The sequence below is a fragment of the Sphaeramia orbicularis genome, chromosome 14 (assembly GCF_902148855.1).
Source record: "Sphaeramia orbicularis chromosome 14, fSphaOr1.1, whole genome shotgun sequence".
NCBI lineage: Eukaryota > Metazoa > Chordata > Actinopteri > Kurtiformes > Apogonidae > Sphaeramia > Sphaeramia orbicularis.
The window spans coordinates 15,455,581-15,479,693 of record NC_043970.1 but is presented as its reverse complement, the minus strand read 5'-3'; the positions used below and the strand labels follow the sequence as shown (position 1 = coordinate 15,479,693).

Sequence of the window (24,113 nt, the reverse complement as noted above, 5' to 3'; positions counted from 1 at the left end):
ATGTAGAGTATTAGATGGAGATCATGATGGTTCCAGTAATAAACACCAAGGTTACCCAGAACTTTGTTTTGAAATTGCGAAGTTGTGAGCTATTTTGATAAAATATAGTTTGATTATATAAGTATGAGTCCCTTTCACTATAATAAAAACAGATGCAGTTGAAAACATGCAGTTTAAGAGTGGGTAATGGTCACTAAACCACAGGACATTAACTATGGGTCACAACCAGCAGCCTTCTCTTACAATGGGTCGACATGGTCTGAAGAGAACAGTGTTTTATACCAGTTAATGCCACTGTAGCGTTATATTTATCATCAACAATCCCCTCATCTAACTGTCTGCATATTACCCAAAATGTCAAACCGTACAACTCTGTCACCTTCATGGCCATGCATGCGTGTAGCCCAGTGCGGGCAGTGTGCAGCAAGCTGGTAACCTTGACCTACAGCTGCTGTCCGTCTCCGTGGTGCAGGTACTGTGAAGAGCTGCCAGTGGAGGACAACAACGAGCACAACAACGACACCAGCAACACTCTCGCCAAGAACACCGAGGCCAAGCCCAATGTCAGCCCCCTCCTGCCCCACAAAGCCTTCCCCAGCAGCGCTCCACCTGAGCTGCCCAGCACCGAGTCTCCCGTCCCTGTAAGTAACACAGACGTCTGACGGATATTAAAATGTTATATCTTTGACTTTTTATGGATTCTTACTGTAAACAGGCACATCTTTGGAGTCTGGAATGTATTGAATTTCTTCCGATTAAGCTGAGTTCAAATAAATTGATAAATAAAAATATTATTTGACTCAAATTAACTTTGATATCAATTATCAAAATCCAGAGACTTACTTTCCTCATGGATGAGACAAAAAAGCTTTAATCCTTTTAGTCATGTTAAATAAAAACTACTTACTTACTGTTATGGCATGATCCACGCTGTGTGGACGCCATCACGCACTGAAAAATTAATTAATTCCAAATTTCAATAACTAGGTAGGGGGTACTTTTTTTCAGTGCAACTGCTTACATACATTTTTAATGATTCTATTTTCTAAACACACACCTTAATGTTGTGGTGAATAAGTTTCGTATTTGTTTTGTAAATTAGGTTTGACTATATTAAAATCTGAATGAGCTGTAAAGTAAAAGGGGAATGTGCGCTAAATGGGAAATTGGATTTGAAAAAAGTACTAGTATTGAAACCAGTCTGTGTCTGTATCCTATATTTCAACAAGATCTTGCCCTTTATTGACATATTTAACAATGGATTTTATTAAGAAGTTTCTTGTACAATCATTAGTTCTTCCAATATTGTAACTGACATATTCCTAACTGAATCAAAAATGAAATCAGTGGGAGGAAATCAGATTGGACAATTGTGAATCAAATCTATTTTAAGAAATCAGTGGTGATACCCAGGTTTACATGATCATTCTTTGCTGTATAAACCAAGGCTGTGTGTGTAGAATTTGAAGAATTTCAGTTAGCTCTGTATACCCACACATACTGCTGCATACCTACTCACATTTACAACAAATACTTAGAAAGAAACACACAAACATGCAACTGAAAAAAGGCAAGAAATTATTAAAATATTACTACTTACTGTGTATCATGTGAATAAAAGAACAACTAGATTTGAATTTATCTTATACTTCAGGTTATCTTTACTGACTATAGGAAACTGTGAGACATTTCTGGTTGCATAATTTATGTTCTACATTTCAAAAAGTGTTCCCAAAATACTAGGAAACACCTGTAGCTTACACAAGATTTACAACAGCCTACAATTACCAGCACCTGCAGATACTTGCTGTCATACAGGATTTACACCTCCTGACTGCAGCAATACATTTCTGGACCTACAGCAGGAGTAGCAACACATCAGCCCACAGTGTGTTGATCAGTGGCATGACCCAGCACATACTGTCTCCTCTCCACCACTTCTTAATTCACACATGATTAGTGATTTGCATAGAATTATACCAGATATATCCACTAGATCACACTTAAAGAAGCACACCTGTATATTGGTGTTGTTGTTACCCTGATATTTATTGCAGGCTTGCAAACTGTAACCTGGAGGTAAGTTTTTCAGAGATGTATAGACCAAAGGTACAAAATTCCTAAGTGTAGGCATGTCAGGCCCTTTGGGTCTTCAAAGGGAGAGTTTGCTCTCCCTTTGAAGAGTCTGCTCTGTTTGAAAGGGGTCATATGGCAAAAGGACCTCAGTGTCCTGAATTAACAACTATTTTGTGAAAAGTGCCGGTTCTATATCAATCAGACAATACTTTTGATAATATTCCACAGACTAGAGAGGTATGACACCACCTACTGATAACATCTAAGCATAGTAAAGTGATTGGCATGTTGCGACAATACGAGGCCGACTTACGGCAGCTGCATGGACCAAACACACATATTTCAAAAACTATTTATTTTCTTCTTTATAATATCTGATCAAAAGACGAATAAATCGCCAAACGTACCAAACATGTCATTAATCTCTCCGATCACCGCCCAGAAATCCACTATGCTGTATCACAACATCTACTGTCGTAAACATTAGAAGGTTCGGGACGTCACAGACCGGATATGATTGGCTCACAGTGGCACATGTGACCGCTGGCCATTAGTTTGCATCAACAAGTTATAAATTCGCTATCTTTAGGGTTAATAGCTTCTTTTCCATTACATCCAAGAATAAAATATTGACTCGTGACTTCACTGCATTTACTTATACTTTTAAGGATAAGCTGCAAATGTATGTAGTCCTTTAAGGCAATTATAAGAACTGCCTTAAAATGTAAACACTGTGATTAGTAAGTGTGATGTTGGTTGGAGTGCTCTTAGATGTTTTGTTGAGAATGGACAGTGTTAATCAAATAAATAATTTATGGTGCTTTTCAGCCAGAGGAAAAACACTGTATGTCTGTTTAGCTTAATTTATTTTACAAAAACTGTCTCTTTAATCTAAATATCTGAAATTACGCCAGTTAGCTAGGTAAAATGTGTGCTAACAGGTAGTGGCTAAACTAGCTTACCTGTGTTCCAGTCCTCTTTGGTGAGTGAGACAGTCAGCTAGTCTTCTGGTAGAAGTAAGCCTTGTTGTTGCTGGTTACTGTCCTCCTCTGCTCTGTAAATGTTAGCATTGTCTTTGTCCAGTTCTTGGCAAGCACTGCCGGTGTCCACAGAACTTTTTTTTCTAGTGAAACACCTGCAGATTGTTCAAAAAGAGTCGAGTTGAAGAGAATTTACGGTAAGAGAGAACTGTGTGATAAGTTTACAACAGGTTAGATGACAGATGGATTGTTTTACGTAAATAGAATATCTATGGAAGCCTTGTCCTGTTTAGACAGTTCTGCTCCATCATTTTTTTTTTTTTTCTATGATCTACTGTGTCTGTTGTCGTTTAACCTCAGCTTTTCCTATTTCCGTCTCGTCAAACTTCCAAACTCATTTCCTGATGTAACTGTCATTATTATTATTATTTTTTACATACACAGGCAGTAAATTAATCCTGATATTTTTTTTACTTTCTATCAAAGAAGTAATCTTTTTTTAATGAACTTTATTATAGAACCACAACAATACAAGCGTACAGACTTTATATATATATATATATATATATATATATATATATATATATATATATATATATATATATATATACATATATATATATATATATATATATGTAAACACCAAAGACAGAACAATTATTGAAAGTGGGTGGAATCAATTCCATTTTAATACAATTAGATTTTGTTGCTTTTATTTATTTATTTATTGGAATAATGCATTTGAATACATTTTGCATCCACCCATGAAAGTTAAAAAATTTGAAACTTTTTTCAAAAAATGTTTACTTATCCTCCTGAGACCCAGCAATGCATTTTTGTCTGCAGGGGACAAGTGTTTCACAGCTTTATTTAAAAAAAAAAAAAAAAAAAAAAAAAAACACTGTCCACTGCAAAGGACATTCCATAAAAAATGTAAAAATGCATCTGAAAAAACTGTTGTATTGTGCTGTTTCCAATAAAGGCAATTATTTAATGTAAAAAAGCCAAAACTTGTACTTTCTTGGGTCCCAAGAGGTTATGATATGAAACTTACCAGATAAAATGAAAATACTAATTATAAATGACATTTTAGAATTCATGTGTCAAAGTGATCATACATTAGCTGGTTCACATTTTAAGACACACATTCACATTGAATGGGTTTGATTTAATTAAACCACAAGTTTTGAAGCCACCTAGAGGTTGGAGGTCTCCACTGTGTACCTGTTATCTTAATGTCATAAATATAAAGAATCAATAGATTATTATAAATAAAGACATCCTTGTATTGTAAAACAGGTGAAAAATGTATTATTTCTCTATTTAATTTTCCTCATCTGTTTAATAACTTGTGCCATCTGCTGAGACCTTGATCCCTGACTTCTCCAGTGTAGTCTTGTTAATCTTTCTGGCCTTTTCTTTCACAGCAGTATGAACCTTCCCCAGTGGACGATGTGTCCAGCCCTCTCCCAGAAGCTGACCTCCTGACCCTTCCCATGCCTGAGAACCGCAGCAGCCAACTCAGCACCCACGCCCCCTCACCTTCCCTGGACCTCAATGAAAATGAGGACCTGCCCACCGAGCTCAGCGACTCATCTGAGACACATGATGAAGGTGTGTTGAAACGCAGTCAGTCTGAAAAAAGCAACCCATTCAACAGATTAAGATGTTGCCATTTTACATTTCAGCAAATTACAGACACATGTTGTGAAGTCACAACATTTTTTAATCAAAGATTCACGTCATATCAGTACATGTATTCTGAACAAATTTTATATTAACATTTTAGATAGTAGAGAAGGGTACGTCATCTCAGTATCATAGTGTTTTAACCGTTTGTGAATGATAAGTAATCTAAGACTCAGATAAGTTAAATCAAAGTCTCCTTATTGAAAGCAGGGTTCTACGCACAAGAAGGACTGACCTGACTATGGATGTTTTGGCCTTTAGTGGGAATAGTATGAGGCTATAACTGCAACCAAATCCATCAGAAATTGCGTATATTTAGAGATAACTTGCAACAATAAATGTCACCTAAACTACATTTTATATAAAAAAAAAAAAAAAAAAAAAACTTTTGGTTGTTAATTAATGTCACTTTCAAGTAAAAAATTATAATAATTTCAATTGCCAACTTCACAATTTGAAGTGATTGTTAATGACAAGTAGAATATAAAAATGTAAAATGTTGTTTATGATCAGCACTAGACCAGGGGTGTCAAACCTACGGCCCGTGGGCCCTCCACAGGGGCCAATCTAGCCCACAGGAAGAAATTAACTGTCAAGGGTGTCATTGAGTTGTTTTGATGATAAATCTAGATGCTATATTTTACATTTCCAGATGTGTGTTATTAAATATTTTGTGCCTTTGTAGATCCACTGCGATCTGTAAATTGTAATGTACATCTGAAAATGATGAGATGAGGCATAATATAATAAAATAATATGAATACATAATAATAAATAGAAGAAAAAATGTAAATTGTTCTTTTTTTAAAAGAAATTTCTGGTTGTTTATGGATGTTCAGGTTATTGGTGTTTTTTGTAAATGTAAACAGTTTCATATTGTAATTAAACTTGGAGTTGTTATTATTATTATTATTATTATTATTATTATTATTATTTCTAAGTTATTATGCTATTTTCCTGATCCTGCCCACTTAAGATCAAACTGGGCAGAATGTGGTCCCTGAACTAAAACGAGGTTGACGCCCCTAGTTTAGACACTGACAGTACTTGCTTATGTTTTGGAAGTATTCCTGTGCTTGATACAGGAATATGTGATACAAATGATGATGAAAGAAATATATTGTTGATAATGTATTTTTAGAAATTTGAGCCATTTTTCTAATCTCAAACCAAAGAACTTTTACGGTCTTTACCTAAAACTTGATGCTCTGTAGACAAAGTCCTGGATTTTTCCACTGCAGCTACCCATGACTCCTGTGGAAAGTAAAAAGAAAAACAACTAACAAATCCTTCAACAACAAATTGAGATAATGCATATCAGTGGTTTGCAGAAATGTAAAATGACAACATTGCAAAAAACTCAAATGCAGTTCAAGCACCTGTTCAAGTTCACAGACACACACTTCATTTCTGCAGGTGAGGTGCAGGCTTTCCATGAGGACCTGTGCGGCAAACAATACATCAACGGGGTGTACAGATTCGGTGTGGATAAGATGTATGACTTGCTTTTCTCTGAGTCGGAGTTCATGAGGGAGTTTCTGGAGCAGAGGAGGTTCTCAGGTAACATTATATCCAACTGATGGTCTGTCTTCTCCAGTCAGAGGAAAAGTGTCTGTCTTGTCTTACTCTGTGCTTCCTTTTATTTGCTTTAACTTCTTTCAGTAAATTGATAACATGCAGTTTCTAAAATAATGTCACATAACCGCACTGAGGCAGAATGAGGCCGCTGTTTTAGGAAAGTCAACAGGGACAAACAATAGAATATTATATTGTATATAATGATTGTCACCATATTTTTGCATTCTTTCAACAGGGAAAGTATATCATGGCAGGGACTTGTGTTTGTCTGCTTTTGTTACAGTTTTGAATTTTTTTATTTATTTGTTTATTTCAACTGAAGCAGCTAGAATCACATAATTATCCACTTATCTAAGATGTTTATTATGCAGCCCCTGAAATCAGCTGCCACTATTTTAATTGGTTTCATTGTTTTACTTAATTGCTTTTGCTGTTTTCATTTTTATCACTAATTTCCCGCACTCTGACTGTTTTTCTTTATTTATGTTTTTTCAAGTTTATATTGTTTCCAGAATTGTTTTTATCGTCACTAATTGCTATGTTTTCTCATCTATTTTGCAAATGAGGCTTTAACCTCGATATATTTGAGATCAAATGTACTCTACTGGTAAATTAATGATAAATAAATCCAATTTTGGAGATGGAGATGTTTAATTAGATAAATTAATTAAATGCCAAACACAACTATGCTTGGCTTGAATAAAACGCTGCCAGTAAATACAGTCACAGAAAAAATTATTAGACCATCAGAAGTAATTGATTTGACTCATATAAAGTTTTTGTCTTTATTAAATTTGTAAAGCAAACTCCTATGTATTTTACAGATTTTTGACTCACATTTGCACAAGAAAACTGCTCTGTTTTTTACAAGTCATATTAATAACAAATGCTGAGTTTTTACACAACTTACGCAAAGAGATTTTAAAAAGATACATGATCTGCCCATACTTCAGAAAAATCATGCAGTCATAAAATCTGGAATCCAATTCCACTGCTTAGCTTCTCTTAATACTCTCTCCATCAGACACATAGTCGCAGCAAAAATTATTAGACCATCAAAAGTCATCAAAAACAATGGTTATGCAATCAAGTACTAACTCCTGTGTGTATCATGTGACTAAAACAGACAGAAAAGAAAACATGGAATGCCTAAAAGCACTGTTTTTCGCAGTACAGTGCCATAACTATTGATGTAAGAACTGAAGTAATTTTGGTTTTTATCAAGAAAACATTCAAAATGGCTAGATATCAGCTCTTAAATTAAACGCTTATGAGCTTTTTTTTGTTGTTATTATTATATTTTTCCAAACAAATGTACCTTTAGTTGTACCAGGCATTAAAATGAACAAGAAATTGAAGAAAACAAGGGGTGGTCTAATAATTTTTTCCAGGACCATATGATGAGCAACAAACCAAATTTCCTTGATTTCTTATAAAGCCACATTACGTTAGATTACAGCTCACAACATATCTGGCTTTTCACATTCTTCACAAGATATTATTTGTTTATATCAAATAAACACATCTATCTATTTGTTTTTGTAGATGTGGTATATCGGCCTTGGAGAAAAGAGCAGGATGGAAACCAAACCAGAGAGATCATGTACACCATCGCTCTGAATAATCCCCTGGCACCTAAAACAGCCACAGTCACTGAGACGCAGGTTGGAGGATACTTAAACACCTCAGGATATTATGTAGTTTCCATTTATAGTCCTTCAGCTGGTGTGGTGTATTTTTAATCTCACTCTGTGTCGTTGTATGTTCAGACTCTGTACAAAGCGAGTCAAGAGAACGAGTGCTACATCATCGATGCGGAGGTGATCGCCCATGACGTTCCTTACCACGACTACTTCTACACCCTCAACCGCTACGTTCTCACAAGAGTGGCCAAGAACAAGTGTCGTCTAAGGTGAGGGTCAATATTTAATTTACATACATCGTCAATGGTAAGAACAAACAGCAATTCAATCGGAATGTCTTAACCCAGTGTTTTTCAACTTTGGGGTCGGGACCCCATGTGGAGTCACCTGGAATTTCTAGTAATTGATGAAAAATTTAAAAAAAACTTACAAATAAAAAATATGTGGTAAATTGAGAGAGACAATCCCAATCCATAAAAGACATGACAAACTGTGAAGCTGAAACTGAAGCACTGTGGTACTGTTTATCTGTCAAATGTTCATTGTGGTCAGTTTCAGATGCTGCAGCTCTTTCATAATTCATAGTTTGAGTTATTGTTTGTTCAGTATTAATTGTCAGCCTTGTAAATCCAAGCTGGACTGACTGTACATATCCTGACCAAGGAAAATAAAATTCTCACTTTGTGCGGTAATCTACACCTGGCTTTTCTGCCTCCGTCCATAATAATATACATTATATAGACTAAATGTTGTCTAAGATTAACATTTATTTGCAACATAGTATAGCAAACTATTACATGATCAAAACAAATTAATTTTAGCATTAAAACAAGTCTCCGTTTTGAATGTCTGGGGTCGCCAGAAATTTGTGATGCTAAAATGGGGGGGTCACGAGCCAAAAAAGGTTGAGAACCACTGGGTTAAGCAAAGGCTAGAAAGTCTGAAATATGTAGAGAGGCCACATATAAAATCTGTATATTGTAATAATAATAATAAGAAGAAGAAGAAATCATTATTATTATTATTATTATTATTATTATTATTATTATTATTATTATTATTATTATTATTATTATTATTGTGGATTTGGTTTGTAAAGTGCTTTTGAAGGCACCCAAAACACTTTACACTAATATTGATATCCATTATTCATTGACTCACACATTCACACACTGATGGTGATGTACAGTATAATTCATCTAAAAACTACTTCGTGGCTGGGATCACGAAAATGAAAACAATGAGTGTGTGGTGGGAATAAACACTAGTAGTAATGATAAAAGGAATTATTAGTTAATTTATTTTTTGTTAGATCCTGGATTTTACAGAAACCCTCATCTTGGTTATCAGATAATTACCTTTTTCTACACTATAGACTGAAGCTGTTTGCCTTTTTTGTGCCATTTTTCCTATTTCTACAAATTGCAGTCTTTATTTACAGTTTTTATTTCCTTTTTGCTAATTTCCTCTGTTTAATAAATAGAAAGTATCCTGTTTAAACAAAGCCTCACTTCTGTGTGTGTCAGCCACATTAGAGTTAGGCATGTTGTTGTTGTAAATGTCCAGGAATTAAATAGTTTGTTCGTTAGTTTATTGTCCCCTTTGGGAAATTTGTCTTCACAGATCTTTGTACATCTTCATATCTTGCTTAGCATTGGCATGTTAAACAGACAGACAGACAGACACCAAGTAAATTTAGATTTAGACATACATATTAAAGGCACATAGAGAAATTTAAGTCCATGTAGAGCAAGAGAGTAGGTTTGATTTTGACACTGGTGGGGACACAAAAGTGATCCAAGGCAGCACTCCGGAAAGTTGATGCTTTTTTTTTTCATTTGCAATCATAATTTCATGTCATGTAGAGCTGATCAAACAAGCAAACAATCATAGTTAGAAAATGAATATCTGAAGATAATACAAGAATTTAACGCATTCTGCAATGTTATTCTCATGACTAACATATCCATTATTATTTAACCTCACCTGTGAATTTCCAGCCTCTCCTCCAGCGTCTCTTCCTTTTCCTCCCCCTCTACCTCCTCCTGCCTCTCTGTCTGTCACCTGACATAAATATTTTGATACATGACATATGAACTGATTAGGGATACAGTGATCATACAGTTTGATGGTACAGTTATTGCCTGAGCAAAAAAGGCTGTTACTTTCAATTATTACATGTATTTTATTCCCCAAAAATATGGATAAAATCACATCTAGAATCACATTTAGAATCTGAGGTTTTAGCGTATTTTCCCCATAAATGTTCTGTGTTTGTGTTTTTTAAACAGTTGCTCCCTTTCTATGGAAGAGAGCAAAGTTTAAAGTTTAGTGGACTCTACAGTGTAGAATCCACTAAACCCAGAGGAATCCAACATGTGTGTGTCCTGCAGGGTGTCAACGGAGCTTCGTTACAGGAAGCAGCCATGGGGGCTTGTGAAGGGCTTCATTGAGAGAAACTTCTGGAGTGGCCTGGATGAGTACTTCAGACACTTGGGTAAAACACAAGCTCCTTTGGTTGTAACATAATGTAACTTCAGTTTGTTGAACAGACAGAAGTCCTTTAAAGCTGCTCAGAGCCATAAACCTTCCCATTCCTGGTTTGTCCCTGTGCAGAGCTGGAGCTCAGTAAGCTGGACGTCATGGTGATGGATTCCCACAGACAGTCACCGAAGACCAAAGCACTGAAGACGGGCTCGGGTCGAAGAAGGAAACGGACACTTGTCCATCACCTTAGACCCCCGGATGAGGTTGTGAGTCCCGGTACAACCCCTGAGGACGAGGAGGAAGGCATCCACCGCATCAAACATGTGGCAGGTCAGTAAAACAATAACATAAGACTCATATCAGGAATAGTTTAAAAGGAGACAACAGTGAACTGACAGAACCTTGAAACTGATCTGATCCAGGTTCCACACAGACCAGACACATCCCCGACACTTCGGGAGGCCTAGCGCTTTACAGCTTCTCCAGACTGCTGCTTCTCATAAGCCTTGTGTGAGTAGTAGTATTAACCTACGGGTTGTTTTCTGCTTGTTTCTGCTTATTTTCTGTTGCATTTTATCACAACTGACAGCTGTGCATTTGTATAACAACCAACCATCAGGGATAAGGATGAAAATTTTAATTTGATTTAACCCATAAAGACCCAGTGCTACTTTTGGGGCAGTTCCCAAATTAATTTTTCTCTATTTTTCTCCATTTTCTTAAGTGGTTTGTCAACATTAGTTCTAAAATTATGTTCTGTATTTTGCATTTTTTAGTGACAGTCATGTATTTTCCTATATTTGATTTACTGATCATGTAGATCACAGGTGTCAAACGTGTGCCCCGGGGGCCAAATCCGGCCCACCAAAGGGTCCAGTCTGGCCCTTGGGATGAATTTGTGAAGTGCAAAAATTACACTAAGATGTTAACAATCCTTTTAGTTCAGGTTCCACATTCAGACCAATTCAATCTCAAGTGGGCAGGACCAGTCAAATACTATCAGAATAACATATAAATAATGACAACTCCAAATGTTTCTCTTTGTAAATGTAAAAATTTTCATGTATTTACACTAAAACAAAGTATAATTTCACAAAAAAAGTGAATAACCTGAACAAATATGAACAACCTGAAATGTCTTAAGAGAAGTAAGTGTAATTTTAACAATATTCCACCTGTTATTAAATGTTTTGTGTGTTTGTAGATCCACTGTGATCTGTAAGTTATAATGTACATGTGTAAATGATAAACTGAGGCAGAATATTGTTAAAACTACACTCATTTTTTCAGTTTGTTCATGTTATTCACATCTTTTGAAAAGATAGTTTGTAGATGTAAACCTTTTCATAATGTAAATTTACTTTTTTCGCTCTAAAACATAGAGAAAAGTTTGGAGGTGACATTATTTATATATTATTATGTTATTATTTTACTGGTTCGGCCCACTGGAGATCTCATTTAGCTGAATGTGGCCCCTGAACTAAAATGAGTTTGACACCCCTGATGTAGATGATCATAAAAGCTCAAATTAAAGTTGAGGGGTTTTATATCAAAACAGAGAAAACTGAAGAAATAGTGACTTTTTCAGTCAAATCTATCATTAACTGAGCATAAAATAAGTGTCTCCATCCACTGTCATTGTTCCAGCTCCATGGATTTAGCTGTTGAATCAATGTTGTAGAAGATGATGGTGTTTCCATGGTAACTACGGAGCCTCTGAACGTCCAAATGGGTCATATCTGATGACCATGAAAAGATACACCAATTATTTACATGTATTGATAGAATTATTGGATCAACAGGTATTTAACTTTTTATATCGGTAAATGATTTTGGTTGCCAGTGGATGTTTGGGTCTTTATGGGTTAATATTACATTTAATATTTTACTGATAAAAGTACCATTATAGGCTACCACACTTTTTTTATGATGACAGACATACCTATCAGGCCACATTAATAACTATCACAATACTTGTCAAATGTTTAATTCTTTTGAGTGTAAAGGCTGGCTTCTTCCTTGGAGAAAGTTTTAAAAAGATCGTATCACTTGTGGACTTAAATTATTCTTTATAATTACAAGCAGCAGAAGACATTACAAAAAACACTGAAAATTCAAAGTCTTTGTAGCATACATAGAATAAAATTAGGTAAATCAATTAAAAAAACTGAAATGATGTACTGAAAATTCTTTATCATAATAGTTATCTTTATCGTTTTATTTGCCAGCCCTTTAGCAAATTGAAAGTGATTAATGAGTAACTTCAATGGAGAATAAATGAATAACAAAACAGATAACATTAAGTAGTACAGTGATTTTGATTGTAACAAAAGGTGAGGCGTTGATCTAAATCTGGGAGCCTCAACAACATCTTTTTAAATGACTGATTATCATATCTTCTGTCCAGTCATTTTCTGTCAAACTGTCAGATTCCTACATTTATTCAACTCTTCATCACATGCTTTCCTTTTGCTCTATGTATATGTGTGCAATTTCTTCTGTGTTTTTTTGTGTTTTTTATCTGTAATTTACTCATTTTTCTCTGTCCTTGTCTTTAATTGCATCCTGTAGGATCTGTATAAGGTATTTTGTTTCAGCCATAGCCCTGATTCTTAGCAGTAAATGCACAAAATGAACCCTGTACAGATTCTCTCTGTTTTCTCTCCTCCTCTGCAGCCTGGTATTGCTGGTATTTCTCAATGTGATGTTGTTCTATAAGTTATGGATGCTGGAGTACACCACACAGAGTCTCACTGCAGCGCATGGATTGAGACCACCAGAAAGGTAATAGCATGTTTGTTCAAGGACAACATAGAAAATTATGGGTGTTTGGGTTCAACTCTGTGGGTTTTTTTCTTTTTTTTTTTTTTCCTTTTTTTTTAATTTCCAGAAAAAACAGAGCTTTGTGAGGATATGCCTGACTAGACTGGGTTGAAAAGTCTTAGTTTATGTTAGTATGTGGTAGTATAGTTTAATCAGAGGAAGATGAGCAATACATGCAGGTCGACTGTGCTTGTTTATAAGAACTGAATGACACAACAGATGATTTGTAGGTTTGTTGTTTTTGGTGTTTGAAAGGAAAAGTGAGGAACTATCCTAGTTGATTTACTTGCAGCTGAGTGTGTTTGCTAGGACAGATTGCTGTGTAATTGTAATGGCAGTGAAAACCACCAAGTACATCCAGTATCAAGAAGCAACTTAGCCTGCAACGCTAGAAAGAGATGATTTAGAATGTGTATAAGGACAGCAGAAATTTACTGTAAACTGATTATTGTCACAGTTGAAGATAAGAAGTATTAAATAACCAGTGAAGAGGAATTTCTTAATTAAGTGGAATCAAACATGTTGTAATATTTAAAGCCACATTGTGGAGTTTACATGTACATGGCTGACGATAAATATGTTTATATTTATCACCAGAGTGAATTGTGTGCATCCAGGGGCGCTGCTACAAATCATGGTCCCCATGAAAGCATAATTGTTGTGGACCCTACATAAATTGACATTTCTCATCTTTTCCACCTGTCGGAGCAGGGGGGGGTGTATGTATGTGGGGGTGCGGTCTATTGATAACGTCACTTACGCTGGCGTGAAAATGAAACCGAAAATTAAAATCCTTTCACCGTTCGACTCCTGACTTCTACACCTCTCTTCTACAGCAGATCTTACACAAAATTTTAACAACTTCTATATCCACTGGGCCCCCTGCTCTGCTCTATGGGCCCCCCACAAACACTGGGCCCCATGAATTTGTCATGTTTACCCCCCATTATCGGTGCTCCAGAGTACATTCCTGAAATCCAGTAAACATGTCAAGTGTTTTTACCCCAACCCCAAAGGGAAGGCAAGGGATTTTGTTTTTGATTTGGTTTGTTTCTTTGTTCCTTTGTTTATTTGTTTGTTTATTTGTTTGTTATAATATAAATAAATATATATAAACTATAGCAGCAAAACTATTGGTTGAAATCATTCCAAATTGGGTTTATAGATTGCCAGTGACCCAGAATAGATCTCATTGCATTTTGGGAAAAGTAGGTCAAAGTTCAAATTTTTTATACATTTTTTAAATCTTTTTTTTTTTTTCCCATTTACTTATAATGGGTGAAATTTCATATGTCTGTAGCAGCAAAACTATTGCTTGAATTCCTACAAAATTGGGTTTATAGATTGCCAGTGACCCAGAATAGATGTGGGTACATTTTGGGAAAACTAGGTCAAAGTTCAAATGTTTTATGAATTTCTTAAATCTTTTTTTTCCCTACCATTTATTTATAATGGGTGAAATTTCAAATGTCTATAAAAACATTAATTTTGTTTCAGTTTACTTCAAAATTGGCACATATTTAGAGGCAATTGATATGCTGACATCAGCACACGCATATACATGATGACATCAGCTGGATTGATGCTAAAATAAGCTACAATACGTGGAAGGGGCACGGTTTGTTGCACCTGGCACCACTTGTTCTGTGTGGTTTACATCCACATATAACTGATTTCATGTCTGTTTGAGCATTGCTGTGTGTTGCTGCCACCTGTAGATCAGTTCACTGTATTGTACCTTCACTGGCAACACTGTATGACATTATCAATGTGCATGTCCTCACACTGCGCATATACCTGAGAATAAGAAAGTCTCAGCCACGGAAAAAGTACTCCACAGCTCCATCACAATTATAAATTCTGCAGCTGCTTCATATTTTTACATTAGCAAACTACAAGAAGATTATACAAGGTTAAGCAGGTTATTATGTTATATGTTTAGCGTGTGCCTGCTATCTCTATGTATATATGTTGATGTATGCGTTTGTCTCTGTTTAGCAAAATTCCTCAGACTCAGCTGGAATGGGTGCAGCTCTTAGACTCCCAGCAGCGTTACCATGACGACGAGCTAGAAAAGTGGAAGGAGATAATCAAATCATCAGTTTTGCTGCTTGATGAGGTGAGGAACCAGGTCAACAACACACAGATCTGGGTTAAGAAAAGGGGCCTGATATGTTTGGAAAGGTTTTTTTTTTTTTTGTCGGTAAAGATGGACAAGAAATTGCTTCCTGATGCTATAATAATCTTTGCAGAAATATCACAGTTAGAGGAGCTGCCATTGTATTTCTAAGTTTTGTTTTGATGCTGAGTCTGTGCATTAGAGACCCAAGGAAATGACACTATCATCCACCAGAGAGTGATTGCCCATTTATTTAAACTGTTAGAATGGACCGGATAGTTTATTACTTAGGGTGCAGAACAGTAAAGTAATGTATGTAGCATGTGCAAGGATGAACAAACCACATACATATGCATCCAAAAATAACGTCATTGCCGTTTAATCCAGCGGTTACCAGACTCTTTTGTTTCCTCAGGCCCCAAATGCACCGAATTATGTTATGAATTAATGTCATACCATTACTGTAACTTTGCTGTTCTAGTTAAACCTGATCTGCAGTGACATGTTTGTGTGTAAAAAAAAATTGCTAATTGTAACTAAACTGTAATTAACAGTTTGTTTGGTTTTTTTTAACAAAAAGTTTTTTTGTTTTTTGCATATTATCTCTGTGAAGTGAGTAATAACTAGTATTAGAGTATGTTAAAATGTGAGAGAGCATCAGATTAGCAGCATTAAAAATGTTTTTATTTCAGTTTTCACACAGTATATCGGTAAATAGATGTTTCTTTGCTCCTAAAATTAAGCGCATAGTGTCCAGATGAAGGCACATTTTTGTAACTCCATGAAAAATAGGTTCATAAGAAAATTCAATTATATTGTTGTTGGGTTTTTTTTTTTTTTTTTTTTCATGCCTAAAGAGGAATAAAAACACTCGGGGAAAAAAAAATCTTGATTAAGGTTCTCATAATTCATGCATGAAAGGGTTAATATTTTCCAAAGTTTGCCAAAGAGTGGGCCTGATTACCTACACCAAAATCATTTATCGATTTAAAAAGTTAAATACCTGTTGATCCAATAATTCTATCAATACATGTAAATAATTGGTGTATCTTTTAAGGGTCATCAGATATGACCCATTTGGACTTTCAGAGGCATTATTTGGGTTTCATTTTATGGTATTTTATGGTAAAGATGGCCATTTGCCATCTTTAAATAGAATAGAATAGAATAGAATAGAATAGAATAGAATAGCCTATATACCATCTATGCTCCAGACAGGAGTGATGCTTTAAATTGCCTTTTACTAGTAAAGTAATTTCTTTCACCGTGTCATCGTCCTCAATTCAAACAATTCCAGCAGTCTGGTGGTTTGACAAGCACGAAAATGATGTAAACACTGTCGCAGCTCCAGTCACCAGATCTCCGAGCAGTTGTACTTCTATGGTGTGGAAGACTGTGGGGGAGCGTAGCCTGAGATAGCTGTTTCCTCCGCCTTTAAACAAACATCAAAAGGTAGTCATTTCTCCTGGCAGTATGGTGTCTTTTCCCTCCATTAAAGCTGCACACACTCGAAACAATATTTAGATTCATTGAAACTCTGCAGGAGCCTCCATGAGTCCAACCCGTAACCACACACAAGCTCAGGGGTGAGACGAGGACAAAGGACAGTCAGTGTGTTACAAAATACAGCACAAAAATAGAATATCTCCTCATATTTGCAGTATTTCTTTGCACAGATGCACAGATTTGTACAGTTTTGTTGTCCTGAGTGATATAGTTAATAATCTGCTGAAAATATGAGTACAATTGGACTTGCTCCAATTTCATGCCTGGGTTTCAGATTTCATTATGAGTTTAAAGTTTTTTGCAACAGATATTTTAAGACATGTATCTGGGGTCTGATACTAACCCATAAAGACCCAAACAGCCACCGGGGACCAAAACCATCTACTGATCAAAAGTGTTTAACCCTCAGGGGTCCACAGTCACAGCCCCCGTGACTGAATGGCATGACATATTCAACAGGTCATAGCATCAGAAGTCGGTCACATAGACCACTGGGGAAAATTGCATTCAAAAGTGCGGACTTGAAACACTCTCCCACTTTTTATTTGATGTTGATAGAGGAAATACAACCGGAGATATGATGGGGTGAACCCAGAGCAAACAAATGTGAATAACAGTATGAAAATGAGGTGGGGGGGTGTTAGATTTCTGACCATATGTTTTTCATTTTTGTCCTTTTTCAAAATGGAAAAAAAATGGCCAAATCTATGAATTCTAATCCACAGACTGCATTAGCATTACAGGTGAGGGTGAGGACCCGGGGAGGGAGGGGTGAGAAAACCAGAGAAAATGCCTATGTAAAGTTAAATATTTGAGTATAGTTTTAATTTATTACAGTTTTTATTTTATATACCTAATATTTGGAACTAATATTCACTATTAAACTCTTTGAAAAGGTTTGTTAAGCATGTTTGTGTTATGCAATAAATTTTAGACATTTTTCAAATCGGATTTTATATATTTTGTGTGTTTTTTGTCCTTTTGTGTTGATATAGTAGGTTAAAGTGAAAAAATAATAGGCAGATGAGATAGATGAAGTTGTGCTGAAAAAAAAGATACCAAACAAGGGTATAATAAACATTTCTTTATATAGTATATAAAGGCAAAATCAAAAGTACTCAAAAATGGCCAAAATAGGCTCAGATCCCTAAAGGTTAATAACTGTTGATCCACTAATCCTATCAATGCATGGAAATAATTGATATAAAATACAGTTTGTCATTTTTTCATGGTCATCAGATATGACCCATTTGCACGTTCAGAGGCTTCGTAGTTACCATGGAAACACGATCATCTTCTACAACTTTAATTCCTTGGTAAAACCCATGGAGTTGGATCAATGATAGTGGATGGAAACACTTGTTTTATGTTTAGTCATTGATATGAAAATGTCATTTTTTCAGTTTTCTCTGCTTCTGATTTAATAACCTTTGAATTACCTCTGAGCTTTAGTGAACATCAACATGATCAACAGATTAAATATAGGAAAGTACCTACTTTACACTGAAAAAATGATAAATATAGAGGATAATATTATAATAAATGGTGATAAATCACTTAAGTAAGGTTAAATAGAGAGAAAAATCCATTTGGGAACCGCCACCAAGGAAGCACTGGGTATTTATGGGTTAATAAGATATAAGCGTTTTTCGAGATCCATGTTTGCGAAACTACTGTGATTCTGGGCGTCTTTCATGGTGACGGTTTCCCATTTCCGTACCACAAACCTGAATGTAACTTTCTTCATATTATGACAGTAGCAGATTCATGCTGTGATTCAGGCTAAACAAATTCTTACTGATTTTCTTGTGTCTTATTCAATTTTCTCCTTTCTCCTATGCAGCTAAGGGACTCTCTGGTACACCTCCATAAAAGCATCGGCCTCAGGGACTACACCTCTGAGTCAGAGAATAAAAAACAACAGTATCACTGATCGATAATCTCAAGGCATAAGGATTTTATGTGCAATATTCAACCTACCTTTCCTGAGCCTGTGGACATAGCGGGGCCTTTTTAAGAGGCCATCACATGGAAGAAGAGAAGAGATTTGAAGAAAACCAACCCCTGACTGAAGTGACCTCAGGCACTTTGAAGAGTGCATCCTGAAATCAGAGGCAGGGCTCATCTGTAGCTTAAGTGCAGTCTTATCCATCCACCTGCCCCGGCTCCACATTCCTCCGTTTGCAATGATGCATTGCAAAGTTTTGTTTATTTTTTTTTTTTTTTTTTTTTTGCCACATTCAGAAGGTATCAAAGATCAGACTGATTTAAGCATGCAACTTCCTTCCCCCTGCTTCTGATATTGTCCTAGTGAAAAATCCATATTGGAATCATATGAGCATTCACTCTCAGAATGCACATATAAACGGAAACAGATTTTCTTCCTGGAGCCCATTTCTGCTCCAACAGCTGCTGAATGCTTTTGTTTCTACCTTTTAAACTGGAAAACATGGTAAGAGACTTCAGTAAATCCACAGCTTGCAGTATTTGAGAATAGTATTTGTTAAACAAAACTCTGAGGAATCATAATTAACAGCATATATGTGCATGTGTGAGTGTGTGCGAGAGTGTGTATCTCAGATGTGATTTTTAAGACATATACGGCAGTCAGGGCTACTTTTTACAGGGCATACTGAGCACATCAGGGCTGGTCTCCCTGAGAGCTTATGCCATACTTTTGTGATTCTACGTTATATGTTTATGTTTTCTATGGCATAAAATATATTCTAAATTCTGGCTGGAGCCTTGCTCTGCAGGTTTGATTTAGCGGCATGTTGGTAAGGGTTGGGGGGGGCAGACAGAATGTATGGGGACGCAGGAATGCTTAGTTGAAGGTGGCACAGCTCCAAGTTTCCTAATGTGTTGCCAAGGGAATAAAGAAATGTTTTGTTCGCAGCCAACCATTAATGTCATTCCACTGTTTTAACAATTTATTCCAACACATCCCACTGCTTCATCGTTGCCAAGGCTCGCAACTTTATCCTATTTTGGATACTTATTCAAGCTACTTTTCTGTGTTGCATTAAATCGTGCGTGGGCGTCATGTTTGAACTGTATGCAGTGCAGGCCAGTAGGCTTTAATGTAGGCTCAGTGAACTTGAATGTGTGTTACCTTTCTGCAGCGGTACTTAGTCTTCATCAGTCATGTTCATGTCAGTGTTGCAAACATTTTTCAGGGCAGGGCTGCTCCGGGAGAGATAATCGGACTAGTTTGACCTCAGCTTGTAGAGCTCCAAATCCACAGTTACAGTGGCTGATGTCAGGTCAAAGTCTTTATGTGGATGTAAGCAGAGGCCTCGGTGCTGACAGTGGGATTGATTATTTGCACACGTGCTATAAATCTAACACCTGTTTTCAGTTTTATTAGTCGGGGCTCTGTTGCTTACATCATACTATAAGTTTCCACCTCAAAGTATTGCAAATTCAACAGAAAATATACTAATTGTTAGTTCAATTTGATGCTGATTTTCTGTTACATGCATAAAAACATCTAAATGGAAACACACCTCGTGTCCATCTGGCGTATTTTCACCAACTCGCAGGAGTGGGCTGGTGCTAATTTACAATGTAACTTTAACATTCACACAGTACCAAGTGGCAGAGTAATAAAAATGAAGCAAGGAGAACAACACATTTTCTACAAACGAGTCAAACTCCTTAATTGCTACTGGTTTAGAAAAACTTTGTGACAAAGTGTGCAAAAGTGCAAAACAATCAAATATGATTAAAATCAGACAATGTGGGAATGATAACTCCCTTAGTAAAGTGTCCTTATATATAAAAAAATAAATACAGATCACAAATAAAACTAGAAGCACTCGGAGAGCGCAGACCTCCGCCAAGGCTGATCAGTGGGCCCCCCCGTGGGCCCCCCCCCCCCGAATACCACCAAAATTTAATCATTTCTTCCGTATCCCATTTCCAACAAACCCTGAAAATTTCATCCAAATCTGTCCATAACTTTTTGAGTTATGCTGCACACTAACGATCAGTGCCCCCCCCCCCCCCCCCCCCCCCCAATCACCACCAAAATTTAATCATTTCTTCCTTATCCCATTTCCAACAAACCCTGAAAATTTCATCCAAATCTGTCCATAACTTTTTGAGTTATGTTGCACACTAACGGACAGACAGACAAACAAACAAACAAACAAACAAACCCTGGCAAAAACATAACCTCCTTGGCGGAGGTAATCATAATAAGAGATTGAAGAACAAAATATGAAGCTCACTTGTGGGTAATTTCAAGCATTTGGGGTCTCTGAATGTTAAAGAATTGTCACTGATGTGGGGATGTAATAACATTGGACTCCCTTGTATTACTTGGATAATATTGGGTTAATGTTGTCCATTATCTGCTGGATTTATAAGTGGCTAATCAATTAGACTAGGTGATAATTAGTCGCTTTTCCATTGACCCTCAAGTTGTGCGAATATAATTTGCACAATAAAATTTACCTAATGGAAAAATAGTCACTTTTCCATTGGACATCTGCGCAAAACTTTACCGATATTTACTAAACGTCAAAAAAAACAGAAGTGCGTAATGTAGGTTTTTCCATTAAATCACAAATGTGATGATTTGTTTATTTGTTATCGCAACATGACACAAGAAGCTGTTCCATAACCATGGCGACTAATGTAAATTTGGTGATTTACAGATATATTCATTATTATTATATATTACCCCTCTATCTCGTACTAAATAAAAAAATGATTGGGTTTCCTGGTGTGTCCACACATACCGCAACATGTTTCTTCTTCTTCTTCACATGTTGTAACATATGTCAACATCCGTTTTTTTAATTCACCTGACTCTAGTTGCGAAAAAAGGTCTTCCATTACATTTTTGCCTCATATACCATTTGCGCTACACCCAAAAAACCACCTCTTGCCAGCGGCAAAATTTTTAATCAAAAAATGAGACTTTTGGCAAAATTGTCGTTTTTCCATTAGGTAAATTTTTATGTGCAAGTAATATTTGCGCAATTTTAAGGTTAATGAAAAAGCGACTAATGGCAATTTTACCAAAACTCTCGTTTTCAGATTAAAAGTTTTTGCACTGGCAAGTGGTAGTTTTTTGGGCATTTCGGGCGACAATTGGAAAGACCTTTTTCCACAACTAGAGTCACGTGATTAAAAAAAAAAAACGGATGTTGACGGACGTTACAACAAGTGAAGAAGAAGAGTTTGAAAAGAAACATGGCGCGGTAAGTGTGGATAGAGTGGTAATATATAATAATAATAATGAATATATCTGTAAATTAACACCATATTTACGTTTGTCGCAATGTTTGTGGAACGACTTCTTGTGTCATCTCGCGATAATAAATAAACAAATCATCGCATTTTTGATTTAATGGAAAAAAATGACATTGCACACTTCTGTTTTTTTCGACATTTAGTAAATATTTGTAAAGTTTTGCACAGATGTCCAATGGAAAAGCCACTAATGTTATGTCAGCAGCTTTCTAACCCAAGTTTTCCTAAAGAATTCAACCCAAAAAAAACTTTAAAATGACTTATTCATGTAGCATAAGTTCAAGGGTTTGTGCAGTTCATGACAAAACTGTTAGCACAAGTTCTCCAGATTTTATAGCCAATTAAATTAGAATGAAGGTTTTTTTGTTGTTGTTCTTAAAGCTCCAGATGTTACATTAGACTCTGGTTTCAGTTCGCTTCCTAGAACCATCAGTCATTCTTTACCTCTGTTTGGTTTCTGCTTCTGAAGAATGTTTGAGTCAAGAAACACCTCCATACCAACATCAGAAGTGACTTTGTGGATTCAGAGAATGTTTGCTTCATCTTTTAGGCCTACATTTTGGGGATTGGGGGGGTAAAAAAAAAAAAAAAAAAGCTTTATGCATTGTTATCAGTGTTATGACCCAGAATTGTGTCTCTGACCTGGTTTCTGTCACTGTTTGCAGAAATTTGACCCGTTATTAAAGCAGCTACAGAATTTGTCCACTGATAACATCCTTCAGTTCATGTTTCATCTGTTAAATTTCAGTGTCTTGCACTTTTCGTGTATCGTCAGTTCCATCTGTTTTAATGTGACTCTTGACATGTTTTATCAAATGGGATAAAAGCCAAATTATTGATGTAGTTGACAGCTTTTTATTAGTTTAAATTTCAAGTTTTGTCAACTTTAAAGCAATGAAATGAAACTTTTTTTTTTTGTTTTTTGCTCCAGCACTACATGGACTTATTAGTATGTGAATCAACACGAATGTCCCGTTTGATAAAAGAAATACCATCACATCTTTTTAGTGAAGCTGAATGCATTACACCCAAAACCCAATGAAGAGCTCCGTAAAGTCACTTTTATTTTATTTGCATCCTAATACAGAGAAGAAGCCATTACAGAGATGTGAAAAAGTATCCGTTCAACCGACTAAGGAAGGCTTTCAGTGGCTGGATTATTTAACTGACAGCACTGTTTCGTTTTTCTGTACAATAAGAAGACTTGTCTCAATTTGAAAATGTATTTAAATACACAGATTCTTTCTAAACGTCTGTAGAAATAATATTACAGTCGCGGACAAAATTCTTAGAATAATTAGAATTTTTTGTTCATTTTAATGCCTGGTACAGCTAAAAGTACATTTGTTCGGACAAATATAACGAGAACAACAAAAATAGCTCATCAGAGTTTAATTTAAGAGCTGATATCTAGCCATTTTCCATGTTTTCTTGATGAAAACCAAAATCATTTAAGTTCTTACATCAGTAGCTATGGCATTGTACTGACAAAAACAGTGCTTTTAGGCATCCCATGTTTTCTTTTCTATCTGTTTTAGTCACATGATACACACAGGAGTTAGTACTTGATTCCACAACCATTGTTTTTGATGATTTTTGATGGTCTAATAATTTTTTCCGCGACTGTATATCAGAAGTCCTAATGCACCTTCAGTTAAGACTTTGCACAATATTAAACTGATTCCTACACTGCAACCTCAAAGCTGTTGTCCAAATCTGGGGGATTACGGTGCTACACTGACCTAAATTTAGTCAAAAGCCATTTTTAAACGGTGCAGACTCTAAGATACTTGTCTTCACGATTTCCTTTCTTAACGGAGACTCCTGTATAATACCACCGACGCTGTAAATGAAATGCATGGCTGTCCTATTAATGCTAGTGATAAGTATCATGTCATGCATCTATACTAGAGGTTTTATTTTTTATCAAACGCATGGGTGTAAAATAAA

General features: G+C 35.9%; 1 protein-coding gene across 15 annotated transcripts in view; it reads left to right on the top strand.

The window, feature by feature from the left end:
* Window positions 1-19,152, top strand: part of LOC115432953 (protein Aster-B-like) — a 70,213-nt gene extending 51,061 nt beyond the window's left edge. For 7 of the 15 annotated variants that reach the window (XM_030154077.1, XM_030154073.1, XM_030154075.1 and 4 more), the window contains 12 exons: window positions 449-641; window positions 4,484-4,670; window positions 6,162-6,305; window positions 7,869-7,987; window positions 8,093-8,235; window positions 10,360-10,463; window positions 10,583-10,783; window positions 10,876-10,963; window positions 13,025-13,036; window positions 13,130-13,237; window positions 15,275-15,395; window positions 18,745-19,152. In XM_030154077.1, the coding sequence (XP_030009937.1) occupies window positions 449-641; window positions 4,484-4,670; window positions 6,162-6,305; window positions 7,869-7,987; window positions 8,093-8,235; window positions 10,360-10,463; window positions 10,583-10,783; window positions 10,876-10,963; window positions 13,025-13,036; window positions 13,130-13,237; window positions 15,275-15,395; window positions 18,745-18,834 (1,510 nt within the window). In that variant the 3' untranslated portion in view covers window positions 18,835-19,152. The remainder of the gene's footprint in view (window positions 1-448; window positions 642-4,483; window positions 4,671-6,161; window positions 6,306-7,868; window positions 7,988-8,092; window positions 8,236-10,359; window positions 10,464-10,582; window positions 10,784-10,875; window positions 10,964-13,024; window positions 13,037-13,129; window positions 13,238-15,274; window positions 15,396-18,744) is intronic. The other 8 variants (XM_030154080.1, XM_030154078.1, XM_030154074.1 and 5 more) reach the window with 5 other exon arrangements.
* Window positions 19,153-24,113: the final 4,961 nt, after the last annotated feature.